This window comes from Perca fluviatilis, chromosome 2, assembly GCF_010015445.1.
Source record: "Perca fluviatilis chromosome 2, GENO_Pfluv_1.0, whole genome shotgun sequence".
Lineage (NCBI taxonomy): Eukaryota > Metazoa > Chordata > Actinopteri > Perciformes > Percidae > Perca > Perca fluviatilis.
This window is the reverse complement of record NC_053113.1, coordinates 47,504,203-47,528,986: the sequence shown is the minus strand read 5'-3', so window position 1 is coordinate 47,528,986 and position 24,784 is coordinate 47,504,203. Positions and strand designations below refer to the sequence as shown.

The 24,784-nt window shown below is 41.0% G+C and overlaps 2 protein-coding genes across 3 annotated transcripts in view; both read right to left on the bottom strand.

The window, feature by feature from the left end:
* Positions 1-304: 304 nt before the first annotated feature.
* si:ch211-151h10.2 (uncharacterized protein LOC567699 homolog) lies at positions 305-14,258 on the bottom strand. Of its 2 annotated transcripts, none has more exons than XM_039785384.1 (9): positions 13,557-14,258; positions 8,631-8,886; positions 8,473-8,537; positions 7,674-7,812; positions 6,265-6,383; positions 5,200-5,380; positions 4,736-4,819; positions 4,555-4,650; positions 305-1,421 (listed from the first exon to the last, which is right to left on the bottom strand). In XM_039785384.1, exons 1-9 carry the CDS (start codon positions 13,622-13,624, stop codon positions 1,080-1,082), a joined length of 1,350 nt encoding a protein of 449 aa, XP_039641318.1. In that variant the 5' UTR covers positions 13,625-14,258; the 3' UTR covers positions 305-1,079. The 2 variants fall into 2 exon arrangements, with proteins under 2 accessions (XP_039641318.1, XP_039641324.1); XM_039785390.1 differs by having other exon boundaries at positions 1,294-1,421; positions 4,736-4,859.
* A 2,933-nt stretch (positions 14,259-17,191) lies between these two features.
* Positions 17,192-24,784, bottom strand: part of prdm10 (PR domain containing 10) — a 35,820-nt gene continuing 28,227 nt past the window's right edge. Inside the window, exons 14-22 of the mRNA XM_039789527.1 lie at positions 23,061-23,216; positions 22,787-22,966; positions 22,593-22,703; positions 21,598-21,798; positions 21,307-21,450; positions 20,653-20,823; positions 18,876-19,013; positions 17,918-18,089; positions 17,192-17,351 (exon numbers count right to left, since the gene is read on the bottom strand). Of these exons, the coding sequence (XP_039645461.1) occupies positions 17,224-17,351; positions 17,918-18,089; positions 18,876-19,013; positions 20,653-20,823; positions 21,307-21,450; positions 21,598-21,798; positions 22,593-22,703; positions 22,787-22,966; positions 23,061-23,216 (1,401 nt within the window). The 3' untranslated portion in view covers positions 17,192-17,223. The remainder of the gene's footprint in view (positions 17,352-17,917; positions 18,090-18,875; positions 19,014-20,652; positions 20,824-21,306; positions 21,451-21,597; positions 21,799-22,592; positions 22,704-22,786; positions 22,967-23,060; positions 23,217-24,784) is intronic.

Genomic DNA, 24,784 nt, shown 5'->3' with positions numbered 1-24,784 from the left:
TCAGGACTCTGGTGGAAGAAAATGATGTCGATTTCTACGCCATCGGTGACGGAGCTGCAGGGTAATTGAATTTGGATCAAAGACATTCATGTCTTTCAAAAAGGTCTAGAGGGCTGCTCAGTTTTTTAGTAATAACAGAAACACTTCCGGGAGTTGACCTCCACTGCCCCCTTCTACCTTTCTCCCCCCCCCTCCCCTCTGCCCTCATCCTGAAACCCCTGCTTTAAAGGGTTCACGTCACCACGACCGCTCAGTCTGATAGAGAGAGGCAGAACAAAAAAAAAATAGTTCTGGAAAATGAAAATAAAAATCTGGGATTTTTTAACTGTAACCTGGTCCTCCTGCACGTTAGAAGAACATCTTTAAATCATAGATGCGTATAAAAGCTCCTTTTAAAAAAAAAACTTTAACATCATTGGTTAAAAGAGTTGTAACATTGACATTGGATAAGGCTTCAAAGCAAGAGGCACAATAATGAGAAAATGCATCATCAAATCTAATAGTCCATTATTCGGCTGGTTGAGAAATTAAATCAGCACGTGGAATTCGGTTACACCTGAAATATACCCCTGGATCTCATTCATCACATTATGAGAGTAAAGTTATTTTGTGTTAGAACACGAGATATGGCCGACTGTTCTGATCTTAGAGAAACACATTTATGGGCCATATGTTTGAGAAGCCTGTCCAACATGTTTCTGCTATAAAGTCGATTGGAAGGGTAAGGTCTGGGCAATGGTCCCTCACTGTGACTATACGGTATATGGATGGTTGGATAGTATAATAAAGTTGAAATGTTGAATGGGTGATGTGATTTATGTTTGTGATAACTGGTGACAGTGTGCCCCCTTGTGTTTGAAATATTCCTTGCAATATGAAAGCTGCTCTTGCCCGCTCTTATCTACCACAGTGTTTGAAATGAAAAATTTAAAAGCAAAATACAAAAGCAATTTAAAAATAAAAAAAGACATTTTTGAGTAGTAAAAACACACACAAAAGCCACAGTAATGTAAACACAGAAAATATTCCCCCCCTTGTTAATTTAAACCTCTCCGTTCCAAGCACGGTCCGATTAAAAGTCACTTCCGCCTTCCAGATTTACGCAGGCGCTCGATAGTGGAGGTGAACTGCAGAGCCGACCTCTCACACAGCGAGAGAGGACCGCCCGTCTCCGTGTCCGTGTCCGTGTCTACTTCCGTCGAGGAGACAGACGTGGATGCAGAGGTGGAATAACGGCGCTGCACGTCAGCGTGGAGATGTAGGGAGGTCTGTGGAAAGGCCGAGTGGGAACGGGCCCCGTTGGCGTGAGCGAGGGGCCCTGCATGTCCCTCCTGATCCCCCATCCCAAGTCCCTCCAGGTGGGCCTGGAACGTAGAGGTCTGTTGTTCCACGGAGAGGAAACTCTCCTGCACCTTGTCAAACTGTGGAGAGAGAGAGAGAGAGAGAGAGAGAGAGAGAGTAAAATGATTCTAAAAGTTCGCCCAAACACCCCAAACAATGCATGCAGAGCAGAACTCAGTCTATTCCCTCTGAAAATTCACATCCAAAAAAGGTCAATTAAATTTTGGCAGCATTTAAATCTAGCTGATAAACATTCCACTGCATACAAAGCTCTCCTGAGCAACCAGCAGTGTTCAGATGTCCACCCCCTCGACCAGTACACGGAGCTAAACACAGTCAGTAGTAGACAGACAGGTAGAGAGAGAGACAGGTACACTGAGCCTCAGAGCCGCCACAGACACACTCCTCAGTCTTCAATCAAAAGATTTGAAACTAAATTAAATTAAACTAAATACAGAACAATGGCAAAACGAAAATAAAATACAAACTCCTCTGTTATCAATCCCTCAACAGAGATAGCCAATTGGCGGAATATCTCAAAACAAAAAAGCCAAAAGAAATACTTGTTATTGTTTATATGTATTTGTTCTTTTGTTTGTTCTTATGCTTTGGCAACACAGATGTCTTTTTTGTCATGCCAATAAAGCAACATGAAATTTAAATTGAGAGAGAGAGAGAGAGAGAGAGAGAGAGAGAGAGAGAGAGAGAGAGAGAGAGAGAGGAGTTTTTTTTTTAGTCCTGGTGGGTTTCTTTTTCATATACAGTATATATATTTTTATTGTAGATTATCCATGACAAAGAAATAAACAGAAAGGGCAAACGCAGTACAAAGACAACATAACTACAAATTGGTGACAGGACGAACTGTGAAGTATGAGAGTGGGAGGGGGTGGTGGATTACAGTGTGTACAGTTTTTCTCAATCGCTTTGGCACAATCGTCGAATGACTATTAAACTTTGTCAAACTATATGACTATTTATAGGAACATTAGGTCAGCTGTTCACATGGCTATGGTCATGTGTCATTGCTTTGGCACAAAATGCATTGAACAAGCCTTGCAGATCAAAATAGTTTGCATTCATTTGCCATTGGATCGTATTATTGTCAAATGCAACTACTGGATACATTCATTGTGTAAATCCCTACATGCAAAATAGGGCAACCAACAATCACAATAACCCGCCACACATATATTAGATACATAATAGTTTTGGGGGTTTTGTTGCAAATGTTTTCAGATGAATAGACTTAGGCTAGATTGGGAACAATCCAATTTCCTCACAATGTAGAGCAACCAAATGCAAACAGGTGACAGGTGAGGATATCACAGCAGATTGTTGGAAGGGTGGGGGGGGGCAGAGTCATGCAAGTATTTTTTTACCTCGTTGCATTGCAAGGGAGGATATCAGGTGTGATGTCCAAATATTGTGGCCAGACCTTGACGTTGATACATTTGCAGCATACAGGAACCTGCTGTAAACCTGTTTTTAAACTGATCCAGGCCCATTTTATTGTAACTTAATTGCTTTTAAAATTTTCCTGTAAAAATAAAAAATGAATGAATATTTTCTATTTTCTTGTACAACAACAGTTCCTGATACTTTTGCTGTTGTATATCTTTTTTTCTGTACAAGCTTCCTTTTCGTATTTGCAGTTGGCTGGTGTGTACATACAATGAGAAAGTCTAGTGTGTGCCATGGCTGACATCAATACGTTTTCAGCTTTCTAAATATACAATGTTAGCAACTGGACGATGCTACAGAGAGTAACTATCACACTTTCAGAGTATGCTGTCATTAGACAAGATGTCTTTGCATTTTGACTGTCTTGGTCTTATTTACATTTGAAACAGGAGTTCATTCTTTTTGATTAACCCTTGTGTTGTCCTTCGGGTCCCAGTTGACAATTGTAAGTTTGATTCAGTAAATGTGCCGAATCGATTGAGAAAAACTGTAAGTTATTTCATGCCCGTGTTTCCGTCTGACACAAAGTGTGACCATGGGAACACATACATGTACATGGAGGTGGTTTGACATCAACACTCACACACATGTATTGTTCCAACGCAGATACATTCTTCTTTCTAAATATAATATTCTTAAACGGAAAGGGATATAATGGAACCAAGACTGGAGTACTATGACCAGAAAAGACATTTTTATAATTACGAAGGGAGGAAGGTGGGTTGTGAGTCAAGGAATGCCCTTATTGTGGCCGGGTTGGCTCAGTGGGTAGAGCAGGCGCACATATACATAGAGGTTTATGCCTCGATGCAGAGGTCCAGGGTTTGAGTCCGACCTGTGATGATTTCCTGCATGTCTTCCCCCCTCTCTCTCCCCTTTCTCACCTAGCTGTCCTGTCCATTAAAGGCAGAAAAGCCCAAAAAAAATTATCTTAAAAAAAAATACTTATTGTGGCCCATAAGCCATTCCCACCCCTGTCTGGATACACCAATAAGGAAGATGCTTTTTCCATACTTACAAGGTTCAGGAACTCCTTAAACCAATTATCAGTGGTGGAATGTAACTAAGTACATTTACTCCAGTACTGTACTTAAGTCCAAATGTTGAGGTACTTGTACTTTACTTGAATCTTTCCTTTTCACGCCACTTTCTACTTCTACTCCGCTACATTTCAGAGAGAAATATTCTACTTTTTACTCCACTACATTCATCTGTTACAGCTTTAGTTACTAGTTACTTTACACATTAAGATTTCTGTACACAAAACACATGTAGTTTATAAAATCTGATGTTTTTATTATAAATGAAATATAAGGGCCTACAAGTCCAGCTGAAATGATTAGACCATTAAACACACAACTGTTTGGATCCTTTCCACTTTCTAAAATGGGAGGATTTATCTGCATTGAGTACTTTTACTTTTAATACTGTAAGTACATTTTCCTTAAGATACTTACAGACTTTTACTAAAGTAACATTTTGAAAGCAGGACTTTTACTTGTAACAGAGTATCTTCACAGTGTGGTATTAGTAGTTTTACTTAAGTAAAGGATCTGAATACTTCTTCCACCGCTGCCAATTATGTATGTCGAAACAGCCTTTCTAACATTTCCAGTTCATAAGGATTAAGCATTTTGTTGCAAGGATTCACAATTGATGCCTTGGGGCTCAATACCCAACAAACATCCACCCAGTCCTGGTGGGTTTCTAAAACTCTGAACCTATGAACAATGTTGGAGGTTAGTGTACCTGCTCGATGTTGGACTGAAGCAACAGCTCTGGCCAGACTGCCTCACTGCTGCTGCTCACACTGTTGCTCATATGAGTGTGACTCCAGGTTAACTCCTGTGGGACAAGGCACAGGGCATCTGTTAGTGAAGACAGCACAAATTACCAGAAGTGGATTTTTATTGCGTGAGGAGAACCTTACCTGCAGTAGCTGTGTGCTGTCCCTCAGACGAGCCTGGCAGCACTGAAGGCGGTTCCTGTAGTGACCCAAGACTGCGAACAAAGTCTTTGCCAAAGACATAAGAGTTGGGAGCGTCCCCACAGCCCTATGTTCCCACATTTCTAAGAAATACCCTGAAACTTTTTCAGTGAAAAATATACCGGACCATAGTGATTGTGATTGGTTTAAAGAAATGCAAACAATCCAGAGCATTTTTTTTCCTCCTATCCCACAATGTATGTGTGGTGAAGCCAGACCTTACTCCACAGCGCTGTGAAGATAGGTCTGGCAATGCGAGATTTCAACACTCAAAGGCAATGACGAGGCAAATATTCATGTAATTGAAGAAGATTGGGCTTTTAAAAGAAACTAAAACTAACAAGCCAGCCGTTATCGTTGTAGACAACACTTCACTTTGGTAAAACTAGACCTTCACATCCGCCTACCTCTGCATCTGCCTGGGCAGAGGCCAGGTCTCCGTGGCCTCGGCCCCCCTCTTTGGTGAGCGTGACCCCAGTGTGCAGCTCCTCCAGCTGGGCCCAGAGGCCTTCCAGGCCCTCCAGCATGTCCTTCACACTGGCTTCAAAATCCCCCTGTACCTGGACCAGTCTACACAGGGACCTCATCCTATCACAGGGGAGTGTGTGATGTTAAATCAATACTGAATGTAAAAAAATATCTTTTTTTATTTTTGAACATTGAATTCGTTGTCAACTTATTGGTTTTATCTGGCAAGTTGTACTTACATAAATGTAAAACAACAAATGTTACCCCCAATTTCACTGCTTTTTTTATGTGAATTGTGTCTCTCACACAAAAAAGTAACAAAACTGTCATATTGTACAGTGAACTTTTTGAAGAATAATATGTATTAATTTTGTATCACTGTAATTTAATATTGTTTACAGTAATCATCCCCCTCTACATATTTTATTGTAGTTTTTTTATTCATTTAAAGGCATATTATTGTTTCTCTGGAGCATTATTTTGAGTATGTGTCTAAAATGTTGTATATTTGAGTGTATTTTTTTCAATAAAGTTGTGTGTGTGTGGGATTAGCTACAAAAATAAAAAAGCTGACTTTTTCTGCACCTGGACTAGCCTGGGAAAACCCTGACGAACTTCCAGCAAATTTGAGATTTGCTCTGCAAGTCAGTCTGGCCAAGAGCCCATTCAAACCCATTTCCAATTTTTCCAAATCGAGCCGCCAATCACGCTTTACACGATGGCGACAGCGCAGCGACGTTGAAGCGTCATCTCCTTCATCGCTCTGATTGGTTTTAGGTCTATCCAATTGCACCCAGAGGCTTTAGAGTGGCATCCGTTGGTGACGCCCCCTTTGGAAACGGGCTGTGAATGAACCTTCCCCGGACCCCCTCTCAGTTACAACTGAGAAGGGATCTGGTGTCAACCAGGCTACACCTGGACCAAATAAAGTCAGAATTCTGACTTTTTTTTCTCTGAATTCTGACGTTATATTCAGAACTCAATACATTTTTTTAGAACCTCACCTCTGCTGCAGGTATTTGCGGATGAGATTCACTTTGTCTATCAGTACAGACGCTCGGCCCACTTCCTCCAGTGTCTCCTCTGACCCAACATCAGCCTTCTCAAGTGTGTGAGACACGGACTACAGTGGAAAAGAGGATTGAGAGGGCTGGGTTCACTTTTGTGGGTTTGTTGGGTAGAGGTACTTTTACTACCTCTGCAAAATGTATGCACATGTGGCTGTACAGCACCAAAAGTCATATGTTAATTTATTTGTGCATAATGCTGTCACATAAAAACTTTAAGAGATGAACACAGTGTGCAGGAATCTACTTGTTGCATTTTACGTCCATACATCTGTTCTACACATGAAATTGTCCGAACATATATTTTCATACAGTTTAAAAATGACAAAATACAAAAAAAAAACTGTACTGGTTCTGCAATTGAGCTTTTTAAAAATACATTTTGGGAACATTCTAAAAAAAAAAAAGATAAGAAGCAGAAGGAAACCAAAAAAAGTAATGATAAACTATAACACAGGGTAGTTAAAATGCATGGGCTTGCAACAGAAACATTAGAAGGAGAAATTATTTAAAGACAATGATTTAAAGAAAGAAAGTTCATCGCCTCGCTGGTGGTCTTTTCCTGTAATGCTGTAATGCTCATGGCAAAAAATGCCTAGCTTGAGGCTGCTAATACCTCCAGCTTGTCAGGACATTTGTAAGCAGTGACATATTTTGTCATAAACTACAGTTTTGTACCACTAGAAATGCTTAGCTGCTGGTGCAGTAGAGCCACAGTCATAGTAAGTGCTAAAACACAAAAAGGAAGTACAGAAAGAGACAGAACATTCAAATGTCTCTCTGATTCAGAGTGCAGATGACAGCAGCAGAGTTTGTTGCCCCGGGCTAGAATATCTGTGTATGCCTGAGTGCAAAGTCTGATCTAATATAACAGACAAAGATTCCACGCCGATCTACATGCACAGAGTGACTGAAAACACAGCAGATGACAGGTATAGCTGGAGGCTGTGTGTGTGTGTGTGTGTGTGTGTGTGTGTGTGTGTGTGTGTGTGTGTGTGTGTGTGTGTGTGTGTGTGTGCTTGTTTAACTATAATCGTGGGGTCCAAAAACCGGGAGTCCAGTATACTTGTGGGGTCCCGACAGCTTTGTGGGGCCAAAATGCTGGACCCCACAAGTTTAAAGGGCTGTTTGAGGGTTAAGACTTGGTTTTAGGATTAGGATTAGGATTAGGATTAGGGTTAGAATTAGGTTAGGGTTAGGGTGAGGGTAAGGGTTAAGGTAAGGCATTTAGTTGCGATGGTTAAGGTTAGGGTAAGGGGCTAGGGAATGCATTATGTCAATGACGGGTCCCCACAAAGATAGTGAAACGCAATGTGTGTGTGTGTGTGTGTGTGTGTGTCTCCTACCTCCAGCCTGGAGAGGAGAGCCTTGATCTGGGGCCCCCTGGGGTCTGGCAGGGGCTCCTGAAGCACACACAGCAGCAGGCTGTTGGCCAGGGCAAAGGCCAGAGCAACGTCGTGGCCCGGGCTCCTCGACTGGGACATCCTGGAGAAATAATGAGACCACTGTGAGAATGTGTTGGGATTTGTCTGTGAAGAAAAACGATGATTTCTTTTTTTTTTTTAGTCTGTAAAAATGTACGTTTTAAATAACAGTCCGTAGGTTGTGTCTATAAATGGCAAAATAAAGTAATGTCATCCCTCACAGCAACACGTGTACTGGTATGTTATATAACAATTTGATCGCAAACAGGTGTGATGATTCAGACATTTGGTTCCTTTCAGTGATATGAAATGACACGTTATCCCCAAAAATATGGATATAGCTGATTTCTAAATGGACATCTGTAGAAGCTGCTTCATGGTATGAGGTGTTGGGCAACTTGTAGCTCATCTCGGGCAAAGGAAATACCTGATGCATGCAGTATCCTTAAATTAAACCTGGCCTATAAGGGGTTTGGTTTTATTGTCTATTCCAACTCTAAAAGAAAATGCCAAAATTAAATATCATATAATATAATGACTGTAAAATTAAGTCTTACCATCAGGGGCGTAGGACACAATTCTGGGCCCTGTACAAAGGCATTCTCTATGAGCTGCCCCACATCACCAGCTATTCATTCTAGCAATCTTTTTGGGCCCTCCTCACATTAGGGCCCTGGGTACTCAATCCCCTTCCCCTCCCCTCCCCGGCACCCCTGCTCACCATAAATAGTGGTTATTCCTGTTTTCTGTAACAACGTCCTGCTGTGTCCTCAGTGGAGACTCCCCCTTGAATTGAAGCAAACTCGCTGAATAAACATAACACGGTGAAATCCAACAACAGGGTCAGGAGAGATTCAGTTCATGCCGCGGTGCACTCACCTGGTTGTGTCCTGGCCGCAGGCGCCACTTCAGGGCATGGACGCAACCTGCCAGAGCCATCCACAGCGAAGCCAGCCACAGCAGCCTCCAGCACACATCCAGCAGGAACAGAGAGGGCTGCTGCAGCGGTGCCTCCAGCTGGCACACTGACCACACTACACCCACCGGAGCAAAGGTGTACCAGGCTTTCCTCACAGTCTGTGACCAAGATGTTTGCTGTGGGTGATGATGAACGACTGGGGCTTTGTTTGAACCACTGCAGTAACGGGGCAACAGAGAGAGAGAGAGAGAGAGAGAGAGAGAGAGAGAGAGAGAGAGAGAGAGCAAGCCGTTAAAAAGAAACAGAGTGACAACCGGGTTATTAAAAATGAAAGGGAGCCCTTTTAGTTGGGATGGAATCAGGGATGACTTGTGATGCAAATACAGATTTAAGAAACAGACACTTAAAACTAAAATTAGTGCAGCCCTAAAATATTGTCATTTCACTGTAGTATTACTTAAATAAACTCATATGGGTCCTCTTGTGGTGAAAGTTTCTCAATGAATTGAATTTTAATTTGCATTAAAGGTCCCATGACATGCTGCTTTTTGAATGTTTTTATATAGACCTCAGTGGTCCCTTAATACTGTATCTGAAGTCTCTTTTATATAGACCTTAGTGGTCCCCTAATACTGTATCTGAAGTCTCTTTTATATAGACCTTAGTGGTCCCTTAATACTGTATCTGAAGTCTCTTTTATATAGACCTTAGTGGTCCCCTAATACTGTATCTGAAGTCTCTTTTATATAGGCCTTAGTGGTCCCCTAATACTGTATCTGAAGTCTCTTTTATATAGACCTCAGTGGTCCCTTAATACTGTATCTGAAGTCTCTTTTATATAGACCTTAGTGGTCCCCTAATACTGTATCTGAAGTCTCTTTTATATAGACCTTAGTGGTCCCTTAATACTGTATCTGAAGTCTCTTTTATATAGACCTTAGTGGTCCCCTAATACTGTATCTGAAGTCTCTTTTATATAGACCTTAGTGGTCCCTTAATACTGTATCTGAAGTCTCTTTTATATAGACCTTAGTGGTCCCTTAATACTGTATCTGAAGTCTCTTTTATATAGACCTTAGTGGTCCCTTAATACTGTATCTGAAGTCTCTTTTATATAGACCTCAGTGGTCCCTTAATACTGTATCTGAAGTCTCTTTTATATAGACCTCAGTGGTCCCTTAATACTGTATCTGAAGTCTCTTTTATATAGACCTTAGTGGTCCCCTAATACTGTATCTGAAGTCTCTTTTATATATACCTTAGTGGTCCCCTAATACTGTATCTGAAGTCTCTTTTATATAGACCTTAGTGGTCCCTTAATACTGTATCTGAAGTCTCTTTTATATAGACCTTAGTAGTCCCTTAATACTGTATCTGAAGTCTCTTTTATATAGACCTTAGTGGTCCCCTAATACTGTATCTGAAGTCTCTTTTATATAGGCCTTAGTGGTCCCCTAATACTGTATCTGAAGTCTCTTTTATATAGACCTTAGTGGTCCCCTAATACTGTATCTGAAGTCTCTTTCCCGAAATTCAGCCTTGGTGCAGAACTACAGCCACTAGAGCCAGTCCCACAATGAGCTTTCCTTAGGATGTGCCATTTCTGTGTCTGTAGCTATTGAGGAGGAGAGGAGGGGGGCAAGGTGGAGGGTGGGGGTGTGGCCTTGACCAACTGCCACTTTGCTCGTTTTCAAACCATGACGTCTCTCTCTCATGGGTGGGCCAAATTCTCTGGGCGGGCAAAGCAGAGAAAGGGGAGGTAACCTTGCTCCTTATGACCTCATAAGGAGAAGATTCCTGATTGGTCCATCTGAACTTTCATTTTCTCAAAGGCAGAGCAGGATACCCAGGGCTCGGTTTACACCTATCACCATTTCTAGCCACTGGGGGGCCATAGGCAGGCTGGGGGAATGCATATTAATGTTAAAAAACCTCATAAAGTGAAATTTTCATGCCATGGGACCTTTACAGTTAGACTTAACATTTTACTAAGTGGTGGAAGAAGTATTCAGATCCTTTACTTAAGATAAGTATTAATACCAGACTGTAAAAATACTCTGTCACAAGTAAAAGTATGTATCATCAGGAAAATGTACTTAAAGTCCTGAAAGTAAAAGTACTCAATGCAGAAAAATCCTCCCATTTTAGAAAGTGGAAACGATCAAAACAGTTCTGTCAATCAGCTAAGTGTTTAATGGTCTAATTATTTCAGCTGGACTTGTGGGCCCTTATATTGTTGGCTAGTTTAAATAAACTACATGTGTTTTGTGTGCAGAAATCTTAATGTGTAAAGTAACTAGTAACTGAAGCTGTAACAGATGAATGTAGTAGAATAAAAAGTAGAATATTTCTCTCTGAAATGTAGCCGAGTAGAAGTAGAAAGTGGCATGAAAAGACGCAAGTAAAGTACAAGTACCTCAACATTTGGACTTAAGTACAGTAGTGGAGTAAATGTACTTAGTTACATTTCACCACTGTATGACACTTACAAGAATCAAATCTAAGAAGTTTTAAGCAGATCTAATAAGTTTTTAGCAACACATGACATGAGATGTAAAGTTAAAGTGATGGTTCGGAGTAATTTCACCCTAGGGTCCTTTGCACCATGACCTCGAGCCAAACACCCCCCCAGAAGCTTTTTTCACCTGGGTCGAACATTGGGAGTTAGCATTATCTGCTGGTTAGCTTAGTGCAGGCGCTAATGGATCCAACTGTGTATTTCGTAAGTTACCCCACTAATAATGCCCAAAATGATACCAAACTTCTACAGTAGTACAAATAGGTTATGTACTCATAAAACGATGGATTGGAAAGTTTGTAAGTACACCAGAAGTTTATGTAAATAACACCTGGTTGTTGGCTTCTGCTCTCTGCTGTAGTAAGATGAGTGCTTAGGACCAAAAAGAGATACAACAAAAATATTTATTACTTTAACTTATTTTTTAAAAGTAAGTGTTGTAGTACAAATAGCAAGAGAGAAATTATAATTGAGGTAAGTTTGGAGAGGCTACCTTATTTAATCATTAAATTAATAAATATTTTTTTTGTATCTTTTTTCGGTGTTGTAATTTGTAGACGGCCCTAAGCACTCATCTTACTGAGGCAGCAGCAGCAGCAACAGAGAGCAGAAGCCAGCAGGCAAGTGTTATTTACATAAACTCCTGGTGTACTTACAAACTTTACAATCCATCGTTTTCCATCCATCCATCTTCGTCCGCTTATCCGGTGTCAGGGCGCGGGGGGAGCAGCTCCAGCAGGGGACCCCAAACTTCCCTTTCCCGAGCCACATTAACCAGCTCTGACTGGGGGATCCCGAGGCGTTCCCAGGCCAGGTTGGAGATATAATCCCTCCACCTAGTCCTGGGTCTTCCCCGAGCCCTCCTCCCAGGTGGACGTGCCTGGAACACCTCCCTAGGGAGGCGCCCAGGGGGCATCCTTACCAGATGCCCGAACCACCTCAACTGGCTCCTTTCGACGCGAAGGAGCAGCGGCTCTACTCCGAGCTCCTCACGGATGACTGAGCTTCTCACCCTATCTCTAAGGGAGATGCCAGCCACCCTCCTGAGGAAACCAATTTTGGCCGCTTGTATCTGTCATTTTATGAGTACATAATCTATTTGTACTACTGTAGAAGTTTGGTATCATTTGGGGCATTATTATTATATATTATATAAACGTGGATCCATTAGCGCCTGCACTAAGCTAACCATCTGATAACACTAACTCTCCCAATGTTCGACCCAGGTGAAAAAAGCTTCTGGGGGGGGTTGTTTGGCTCGAGGTCATGGACCTTAGGGTGAAATTACTCCGAACCATCACTTTAACAGATTCCTTGCTTCACTTGTCACACAATTTGGTAAATCTTGGTATCCTGTAATTTAGAATGACTTTTTGAATGACAACATGCATTTATAATGATGGAGCAGCTGTTGGGTCCAGCTGGGTCACAGCACTGTCCTTTACAATTAATAGTCACTTGAGGTCTTTTAGCAAGGGGTATAGCACAAACTTCTGGGCCCCTGCTTTTAGCTCATATCTGGTAAGCAGTAAGAAGTGAAGCCAGAGGTGTAAGATGTTGACAGATATCTGCCCTAATGGCAGCAGGAAAACATCTGCTGTCAGTGTAGTCTGAGCAGAGGCATGCTGGGACCATCGTCTCCTCCCTGCAGCAGCAGACTGGAATCACACACCTGCCACTCAAACGCTCAAATCAAAGGCCACTTGTTGAACGACACAATGTTTTAGCACAGAATCAGTATTTTTATCATTATTATTCCTTTTCTTGACCCTTGTGTTGTCTTCCCGTCAACCATGCAACTTTTTGATTTTCTGGGTCAAAAATTAAAATGTTTATTTTTCCCGTTTTTAATCACTTTTTTCAAAGTTTTTTGTCACTTTTTCTGATGTTTTTGTTGATTTTTGCTGCACTTTTTATACATATTTTTTTTCAAATGCTATAAAATTGAATAAGACACCCAAATTCAATGAAAAGTAGTGAACTGATCATATATTTTACATTTTATGGAACCATCCACGCTATTTATTTTGACAGTTTGGTTGAAAGAAACCCACATTTCTGGTATAAAAACTTTTTGAAAATGGGTCAAATTTGAGCCGAGGACAACAGGAGGGTTAACAATAATAATGATAATACACTTATCATATTCTATTGTTTTTTCAAATCTTACATATTTCTGTAGATGTAATACCTCCTTATCTTAGGTCATCTTGATTTTTTTCTTCTTCTAATGCGTGATTTCTGCCTATTTCTTCTGGCTTGTTCTGATTTTTGAAGCACATTGAGTTCACGCCTGTGGTATTAAATGTGCTTCAAAATAAAAAGCAAGCAAGAAATAAAAATAAACTTGACTCGCAGGTCGACCTACCTCCTGTGCTGTTTTTGGCTCCTGTCAGCAGGTTCTCCTCCTCGTCCTCCTTTACCTCCTCCATCCATTGACAGGCCCACTCCCGGCCCACTCCCCGTCCCTGTCCCTGTCCCGTACCCGCTGGACCTTTGGGGTATGCAACGGTCAACTGAGGCATGGGAGCAACACAAACACACACATGCTGCCTGAAACTTCAACCAGAACAGTTGGCTGCCCGGTATTTCATTAGTTCTGTAAAGCTTGTTAAACTGGTTCTACTGGAAGACTTGTTTTATTTAGGTGGTTGCTTTTTCCTCTCCTGTCCTTCTGTCCACGAAGGAATGTGTTATACACATGATCACAACTGTGTGTGAAAGACAAGCCCTGCTTCGCCTAGGTACACCGGGAGCCAAACAAAAACCCCTGCAACAGCTCTCAATCAGTGTCCCACACTGACACAGGCTATTATTAGATCACACCTTGTGAACACGCTGTTGGAGCTGAACAGCATTCCACTTACACTACTTACGAGTGAGAAGTCATGGGGAACTTCCTGAAGTATTTAATGAAATCTGTCTTGACACTTAGGAGATGAGTTCCAGCACCAGACATGCCTTGCTCATGAGCATTTCAGTAGGACGGATGATTGCTATCACAAGGTTTGAGCTCTTCCTTCTGAATGTAGCAGAGCTAGTTGATAGATTAAACTTTTGCCGTATCCGGTCGGCAAAACTCCGAACACATCTTCCTTTTTTAAGAATGATTTCAGTGCCGTTCTTTGTTCTTTTCTCAAAGAAAAGCTGAACTCCAAGTCTTCCAGAAGACCGTATCTCTGCAGATACGGACACCACCACACACTTCTAATGGCTCGGAAATGATCACTGAGAGGGATTACTTTTGGATTAGTCTATACATAGTTTTTTTTTTTGTGGAAAATACTGCATATTATACCTTTAAGCACCAACCTCAAATTAATCACTTAATATTATGTTAATAAACAGATTAACACAGTGGAATAAGCCCATACCACCCTTAAACACTGTATCATGTTGAGCTCCTAATTTTTTATAACTTTGTCTCATTTCTCTTGTTCTGTGTTATTGAGGAGAAAGTATTTGACACAGCTTACCATCTGCTGGCTCTGGTTACAAAATGAACCTCAATACAAAACAAACATGTTTTAGGAAAACTGAACAGGTTTCTAGTGTCAGAAAAATAAAGACAAAAGCAAACAGAAAAAACGTTCTCCCTTTTTAGAGTAACTTAACACCCTCTGAGAATCTTTTTTTTTTTTCTGGCCTCCGGTGGTTTAACTTCTGGTCTTGCTGCAGTGATTTACAGGTGTACTCCAGTGACATCACTGCTGGGTGTGGTTACAGGTGGAACAAAGCACATTTCTGACCCCACCCAACCACACCCAGTGTCCAAGGTGCCATTCAATCAATGATGGTTGTCTTCTACATATGTCAAAAACCAAATTATCCCATAGTTTCAGGTTGACTGTATCCCTGAGAACGCTGCGCAATCCTTTAAAAAGAGAAAATAAAAACGCAAATAATTCATAACTGACACCCAGAGCCCTCGGTAACATTCAGTGAGTCTCGGAAGAGTGGAACTGATGTTTGCTTTTCGGAATTTTACTAAAAAACAACAAAACAAACAGGGGTTGTACGTGTGACAATGACAAACAAAAAAGATTTGGGGGAAATTAAGACAATCCAGCATGTAGATAATAATAAAAAAAAAACGTCCGAGACATTCCCAAAAGGAAATTAACGGCAACAAATCACATCAGATATCAGCAACAATATGGTAACAAACAATACAACAGTTGGTGCTGGGCAAAAACACAACGACCTGTTATGGCAGGCCAACCACAGGACTGTTTTAATACAGTATTTTTTTTCTCCATATTTTTCAGTTCTGTATTTTATTCCAGAATTCCATAAACAAATACTTTACTTTAAGAAATGTCTAACTTTACAAATACGTAAAATGGGCACTCAAACCTGTAGGACTGAGCAACACAACTTTTCCACCGCTCCATTTGCTCACACAGTAAGCCCTTAAAATGTATGCTGTCGTTGTCCATACTTTCCAAACGCTCACAGGAACCCTGTATTTAATATATTGTCCCTGGTTTTAGCAGCTTCAATGAAAAGGTTTATCAGTGCTGTGTATTTAAAACAAGTGTTCAAATTTTCGTCACATACAGACACATACAGACACATACATACACACACACACACACACACACACATATACATATATATACACATATATATATATATATATAATAAAATATATATATATATATATATACATATAAAATATATATATATATATATATATATACACATATATATATATATATATATATATATATATACACACACATATATATATACACACACATATACATATACACATATATATATATATATATATATATATATATATATATATATATATATATATATATACACACATACATATATACACACATACATATATACACATATATACACATACATATATATATACATACACACATATATATATATACATACACACATATACACATACATACATTATATATATATATACATATAATATAACATATATAAACACACACATATATACACATATATATACACACACATATATACATATATATATATACATACATATATACACACACATATACATATATATATATATATATATATACACACACATATAAAACACACACATATACATATACACACATATATAAACACACACACATACATATACATATACACATACATATACACACATACACACACACACACACACATACACACACACACAAACAAAAAGAAAAAGAGAAAAAAAAGAGAAAAACAGAGAGAGAGAGAAAGAGAAAGAGAGAGAAAAAAGAGAAAGAAGAAACACACAGAGAACACACACATACAAAAAAACACACACACAACATACAATATTACACACATACATAATACATACACACACACACACACAACACAACACATAAAACACACACAACACACACAAAAAGAAGAGAGAAAGAAACATATATATACATACACATATACATATACATATATACATACAATATATATACATATACATATATATATACATATATACACAATATATATATAAAACACACACATACATACACACATACATATACACACATACATATATACATATACACATACATATATAAAAAACAAAAAAAGTACAATATAAAGGGAAGGAAATAAAAAAAAGGAAAAAAGAAAAGAAAAAAAGGGGAAGGAAGGATGAAAGAAGGAAATGGAATGGACGAAGAATGGTTGTGATGGATGGAATGGAATAAAGAGAAATGAAAGAAGAAAGGAATAAAAGTGAAAAAAAAGGAGAAGAAATATAATAAGAAAAAAAAGAAAGGAAAAAAAAAGGGAGGAGCGGTTACTCAGGATTGTGCTAGCTAGGGGGGGGGTCAGACAGAGTTACGACACGCACGGAGATGAGAAGGGTATGGTATGTATGGACTTATCTAACTCTGGGGATACAGTGAGTAAGACAAAGTCCCAATAAGTCGGCATGTTCCTTTAACATGGGTGTAAAAACAAAACAAAAAATAATCAAACTGCAACACAGGGATTTCCTAAACCACAGCCAATTGTACTTCACACTTTCATCAAACATGTATCAGACAGCATTCACTCACCGTTTTCACCTGGTTGCTGTTGACTCCAGATACAGGGGTGCTGGCCTCAGCGATCACATACTGCGTGTGAGGTAGAGCCATCATCTGGATCTCAGACGCTGCCACAGTAAAAAAGGTTCACACATTACCCTGAGAGCCAGTCATCCAGTACAGAACCAGCCATAAGACTCGATCGATTGGAAAGATTTGGTTTCGAATTCCGATCATCGGTTCCAAATTTAACATTTTGGTTTCCGTGGCGACCACCGAACTTCCAGGCGCTTGTTGCGTTGCTGGCATGGAGGACAGTAAGCGGCGCTGTAAAATGTGGCTTTATTTTACGTTGAAAAAGCCTGGTTAAACTGTAAACCACCATTGAATCAAAATAAAATGTTCCTCTTATCTTTGAAATAAACATGTCTGGGCGCCCGGATGACTCAGTTGGTAGAGCGCAGACCCATACATAGAGGTTTACTCCTCGACGCAGCGGGCCCAGGTTGGACTCTGACCTGCGGCCCTTTGCTGCATGTAAATCCCCCCCTCTCTCTCCACTTTCATGTCTTCAGCTGTCCTATCAAAATAAAGGCCGAAAATGCCTAAAAAATTATCTTAAAGAAGAAGAAGAAAAAAAGAAATAAGCATAACCTGTCTGACTGGTGGATATGGGAGCATGTGTGTGACTCACAGTAGCCGCGGTAGTTCCAGTTCCCAGGTATGTATGCGTGCTGCACCGCCCCCTGCTGCTGCTGCTGCTGGGTGCTGCTGCTCTGCAGGCTGTGGTTCTGAGCTAATGTCACGGGGGTCAGCTGGGTGGGGCTCAACTCCTGACTGGGCTGCTGGGAGGAGGGGCTTAGAGGCTGACCGGTGACCACAAACAGAGTCAAGAGATACAAGTATTCTGTTACCATCAAGCTTAACATTATGGGGCCACAACATGTGGTATTACATGTTATTACGTGTGGTATATTGTGTGATTATTCATCAGTTCATTAAAGGACAAATCCGGCGCAAAATGAACCTAGGGGTTAATAACATGTGTGCCGAGTCGACTGTTCTCTGGGATATGTTTTCATGCTAATCGGATGTGACCAGTTGTAGCGCCAACCGCTAATTAACTTATAGTGCTAGTTTTCGGGGCCAGATAAAGTAAAAAGAAGTCGCTGTTTCTATACCACTAACAACGCTCAAAATAGCACCACACTTCCACGATCGAACGACGAATGCTGTGTAACCAGTAACCAGTAACATGGCTCAACCACGGCATTCGTCGTTCGACTGGTCGTGACTGTTTTCCCAAGATGGCGGCCACCTGTATACGTGAACGGTACAGTCTTTGTAAACTATCTTTTTAATAAACTGTCTGTAGTTCTCAATGCTTCGGTTTACATGTAGGGACCCTCATTATGCTACCGTTGGAAGTGTGGTGCTATTTTGAGCCTTGTTAGTGGTATAGAAATAGCGATTTCTTTTTAATTTACCAGTGCCCCGACAAGTAGTGTTATAAGCTAATTAGTGGTTTGCGCTAAAACTGGTCACAGTCAATTAGCATGAAAACATATAACAGTCGACTCGTTACACATGCGTTATTAACCCCTAGGTTCATTTTGTGCTGGATTTGTCCTTTAAGAGCATTGAGGGTTTACCTGAGTGGCACCCTGTCCAGTGCCTGAGGCCTCATTGACCTGGATGTGTTGGACCTGGATGGAGTGCTGGCTGTAGCCATGAGGGTCATGCAGCTGGCTCACGTCTACTGTCGGGTGCTGGGAATGTGGGGAGGAAGCCTGCGAAGCACAGAGGAAAATAATAACGATGTGTGACGGTTTCTTAGGGCTGGGCAATATGCAATATGAGACTAGATATCGTCTTAGATTTTGGATATCGTAATATGTCTTTTCCTGCTTTTAAAGGCTGCGTTACAGTAAAGTGGTCTCATTTTCTGAACTTACCAGACTGTTCTAGCCATTCTGTTATTTACCTTTACACCCTTAGTCATTATAGCCACATTTCTGATGATTATTTATTGCAAATGTCACTGTAAATGTAAATATATTTTGTAAAAATATTTTTGTAAAAGCACCATTTCTCCATAACCCCCCCCCCCCCCAAAAAAAAACACTTTAACTATTTTACCTGCATACTAAATAAATAAAAAAATATATAGCAGGAAATAAAAAGGTTTAAATGTTTAAAACCTACATGCCAAAGTTGTAATTTTCCAGAATTTTCATAGTGGCTGGCAGGTTATTTTAAATCCTGCTTATACATATAAATCATCAAAGAAATAAAGGGGGAAAAAAAACTCATCACAAATTCCCTGAGCCAGCGGCATCTCCGAACTAAAAGATATTAAAGCTGCTGTAGGTAAGATTGTGAAGATCCAGGACTTTGCCAACAGATTTGAACATCGACAACTTCTCAGTCCCTCCCCCCCTTCTGCTGTAGCCCAAACCATCTCCTAAGCCCCTCCCACACAAGGGAGTTTGACAGAACTGCCGGCATGTCGGACAACATTTTCAATAACTAAACACCAACACAACGTTAACTTTACTCACCAACAGTAAAACGATGCTAACTAGCAGGCTACCGTTTAAGTCATTTCAGCATCATATCTGACCGACCACTGTGCAAACATTACCATTATCCTCACCAACCTAGCTTTGTGGACTTTTGACTACTAATAACCAAGTGAAAGATAAATCACTCATGGTAATTATGTTACCTGTCGAGAAGAAATGTGGCTACATCTGCATCGTTCTTCAGATCTTTAAAATCCTGCAGCTCACGCCACCTCTGAAAAGCCACTCCAATATTTACCCGAGTTTTGGGAAACCTTTCTGCAGCTCGTACGCGGGGAAGCTATTATATGCATGTGCGTGCCTGAGCAGTGATTGACAGGCAGATAGACCCCCCCGTAGCCCTGATTGGAGAAAATCAACCGGGAGCGGTGGAATTTTGCCAATCGCACTACAGGATGTAGGTGGTGCCAGAGGAGCTGGATTTTTTTATATTACATAATTCATGTAGAACATACGGTCTGTTTCAGCAAATATGACAGAAAGTTAGTTTTATAAGACTTACCTACTGCATCTTTAAGTTTACAACGATATCAATTTGAGCAGCTGGAACTAGAGAAGCAATGGCATTTTTGCTGAACAACTCGACTTAGAAGCATTAATCTATTATCAAAATAGTTGCCGATTCATTTTCTGGCAATCGACTCATTGTCTAATTTAGCTCTATATATAAAAGCTATTCATTTGAGTGTGTGGAGTTTATACCAGGCAGCTAGCAGCTGTCAAAGTGTAGAACTGTGACTGTCCAGCATGAAGTTATTGAAATGTTCAGTCAGCTTTCCAGGGATAAAAAGAAGTTTAAAAAAACAAAACAAATCTGGGTCCTAGATCAGATCCTGGATCTTACCGCGGCCACCTGCACCACCTGCAGCTGGATGTGTTGTGGCTGGGACAGGCTGCCTCCAGCCTGAGACACGGGGATGTACTGGATCCTCTGGTAGTCTCCCTGCGCTGTGCGGTAGTCTGTGGTCAGTGTTTGAGAAAGCTCCGTCATGGCCTGGGTCAGCAAATCTGTGGTCTGTGGAGAAAATTCATCAGAAAGTTGTTATATCTGGTGTATATTAGTTTCTATAAAATTTACATTGACATGCTTTGTTCTTGGGAGGCCCTACGATTTATTATTGTGATATTACCGTAAACATATTCTGTGATATATTGCAATATATTACCTTTTTTCCCTAACTTCAAATAATTTCCCCAAAGGAAAACTTTGTCAACATGTGTCCAGAAAGAAAAGAATTAAAATAAACTCAACTGCACCATCTTGTGGACCGAAAAAGCAAATAATTTCATTATTCTAGTGCCAAAAAGTTATATACTCATGTGCCATTCATATAATAAAAGATCAATACTTGGCCTCCGTGTATCGATGCAGTATTGCCACTACTATGTTGTATTGATTTTTTTTCCCCCACCCACTTTCTGGTTTATGTAATACTAATTTTCAGAAATCCACTTAAGCGATTAAAATCCACTTAACGTGATTGTAGCCCTTCCTTACCACGACAGCCTCGGCTGTAGTGCCGTCTGCACTGATGACTGTAGGAGCACTGCTGATCACAGCGGTCGTCAGAGGTGCCTGGATGGTGTTGGCCAGTTGGGCAAACTCTGGATGTTTCTTCCGGATGTGCTGAACCATCTTAGTCTGAGATACGAGCACATAGAAAGTGATCAGTTGGGGTCTGGGACTGTCCAGGAAGACACGGCATAGAATTGTGAATTACTGCAAACACAGGAGAGTCATTCTCTGTATGGATATTCAGAATATGTTTAGACAGAGCTTTATACCTACCTTGCTGCTGTACTGTTTGGCACAGTGTGGGCAACAGACGGGTGCAGTGGCGATGGTGCCAGTCAGCTGTGTGTGCGTGCTCAACATGGGGTCTGGCTCACCAGGAGCGGCCGGGCGCAACTTACGGATGCTGGGAGGCAATTCTGCCCCGGGGTGGTTCTTCAGTATGTGTGCTTTCCTCTTACTGGCACTCTTGTACACCTACACAGAGATTAAATCAGATGGTTTTATTACAGGGTCATTTCCGTATGTTTCAACCTAGATCCTTTTTTTTCCCCCATGCATTGGTGTCTAAGTGACTGATGTGAACAAACGTCTTTGAAATTGGTCCAGTAAAGAGCGAGAACGCCGTAACCGGCAGTCGTGAACCAGGTGGCAATGTAACCCTATAGGACTAATTGGGTGCATTGTCAGTTTCCGTCCACTAAAAGTGCCTGTTTAGCCGCTGACAGGCTCAGATATTATTCTAAGTGTCTGACAACATTATGGAAAGGATCCCTACTGAGATAGACCTTTTTGTTAAAGAGTAAGATCCTTTTTGTTTAACCCTAGCCTAACTCACCAGACTCCATGTAAATAAACAGTACTTTTAGCGTGTATAGAGCCTGCATAGCTTCACATGTAAATGGGTGAATTAAGGGTTTATTTCAGCCAAACCAGAGGGGTGATTGTTGAAGCAGTTACACCGCAGCTGTCTTGCTTAATACTGGACCAATTTCAAAGATTGTTGTTTTCAACAATTTCAGTCACTTAAGACACAAAAACATAGGAAAACTGGGTCCAGGTTAAAAAACAAAAAAAACTAAACAACCTGAAGTTAACCTTTAACATCATACTGAAAGCTCAGGTTCACAGTTTGAGGTTCACAGTTTGATTCAAAGCATAAACATCCATGCAGAACACAGGATTGCACTCTGAAATCATTACATACATAAATAGCATGCCAAGCCGTCTCCAAACCTCACTGTACACATGACAGGCCGGGGAAAACAAACCTTGTCACAGTACTGGCAGAAGTAGTCCCTGTTGGGCTTGATAATTGGCAGCGTGAGCTCAGGCACGTCATCAATACGCATCTCTGGATGACGCTTGGACAAATGATTGACCTGGAACCAGAAAAGACAAAGCTACGTGTATTGGAATTCAATAGGAACAAAATAAAAAAAGCTTTCTGCGAGTTGTTGCTCACCAGCATTCCTCTGCGCCTGAACCCCATCATGCACACTCGGCATTTGAACATGAAGCTCTCGAAGTCGGTGGTGGGCACCTTCAGCTTCAGGGATTTGGAGCGGTGGATTCGGTCCGCCTTCTTGGCCTCTCTGTCGGGATTGTGCATGCGCTGCATGTGCTCCCGCAGTTTATCCTTCCTCTTAATGTCACAGGAAGAAAAAAAACGTGGCATAAGAACTCACGTACCTATTAACTAACACTGCCAACTGGTATCTTTCAATCCTCCATCTTACCTTGAATTGTTTGCCACATGTTGAGCACAGGAAGTCCTTGCGGTCAGAGTGGCGCAACATGTGCAAACGCAGCTTGTCTGGCCGGCAGAAGGCCTTTTCACAGTCTGGGCACTGAAAGATCTTCTCTGAATGGAAGCAGCGTATATGCTTCTTTACCTACGGAAGAGAACATTTTGCAGTCTGAAAACCGAGTAATACAACCAAAGAAACTCTTCTCTCGACTGAAATTCGACCTACTCTCCAAACCGATCGATTGGTCGATGGGGAAAAACATCCGCATATTGTTATCTCTATATTAACTAAATCGTCTAAAGATCACTGAGTGTACTCTACCTGGTAGCATTGTGTGTTTTTAATGCTTTGCTACGGGAGCGCCGCATATTCTAGGGTTTCTGCAGGTTTCAACAAGTCAAATTTCAGACTTTTGAAGATGTTTTTAAGACCATTATGAATGAAATTCAATTCAATCACGACATTGAGGTATGAAGAAATGCAGAGCCACAAAAGTACTTGCAAAGTACATACAGTTATTAAAATTGACTGAAAGCAGCACGGAGAAATAATAATCTGTACATAAACAGCCAATTATATTTGGACTATGGAAAGAAAGAATTACAACACCCCGGAATAAAAATAAAAAAACAGAGGCAGCGTTACATGGACGTAGGAAAATTAAGACCTGTATAAATTCATTTAACACCTACAGTAGAACACATCACTTCAGCGAATTTAAGACTTTTAAAGACCCCGTAGAACCCTGGTATTCACACGATGTTTGTAGCATCGTGTGAATGCTGAGCGTCATTGAAGAATGTTCAACTTTAGTTAAAAAGCTGCGCTGGTCACCGCCACTTTCTACCCATCCGTCCAATCACAGTGACTCCACAATTACCACAAAGACCAATCGTCGAGTCTTCTTTTCTTTTGTTATAATTAATCTCGTTCTCCTGCTTTGCTTTTGTGAGCTAACTACATGTTAACTCTAAACCCATATGTCAAGTTGTGTAATAAAGTGTAACATAATTTGCTAACATTTACATAATCGTGACATGACGCTGTCATAACTATAATATGACACTGTCATGAACGGGTCATAAATGTTATAAACAAGTCATAAACGTTTCTGAATTCTGTCATTAAGGGCCCTATTTTAATGATCTGAAACGCAAGTATGAAACGCAAAACGCAAGTAGCTTTGTGGGCGGATCTCGGCCGCTGTTGCTATGATACCGGTGGGATAAATGAGTCTTGCACCCGACGCAAATCTAAAATGGGTTGGTCTGAAGTAGCTAGGTGTGGTTTGGGCGTAACGTGCAATAAACCAATCAGAGCGTCATCTCACATTCCCTTTAAGAGCAGGCGTATTGTTCCGTGGCGGATTGCTATTATGACGGCTGATTTGCCTGGCGCACGCCAGCGGGAGCTGTCCGGGATGCGGCAAAGTAATAAATGCCCGTCTTGGCCGGGTGGCGATGTTGCTGCGGCCTCTCGGGCGCATCTCCTCAAGTCTGGAGAGGATTGCTGCTGCCATGGAGCGTGGGCCTCCAAACGCACCACCTGCACCTGTTGTGCCCCTTCCTCCTCCCCCCACTCCATCTCCGTCCACCCGCTCCACCAGGAGCACATCGAGTGTCCAATCCCACTGTAGTTCAACATCACGTCTCCTTCAGTTCTCTAATATTTCCTCATTTATGTCATCAACACATCCATGATTCATGGAAATG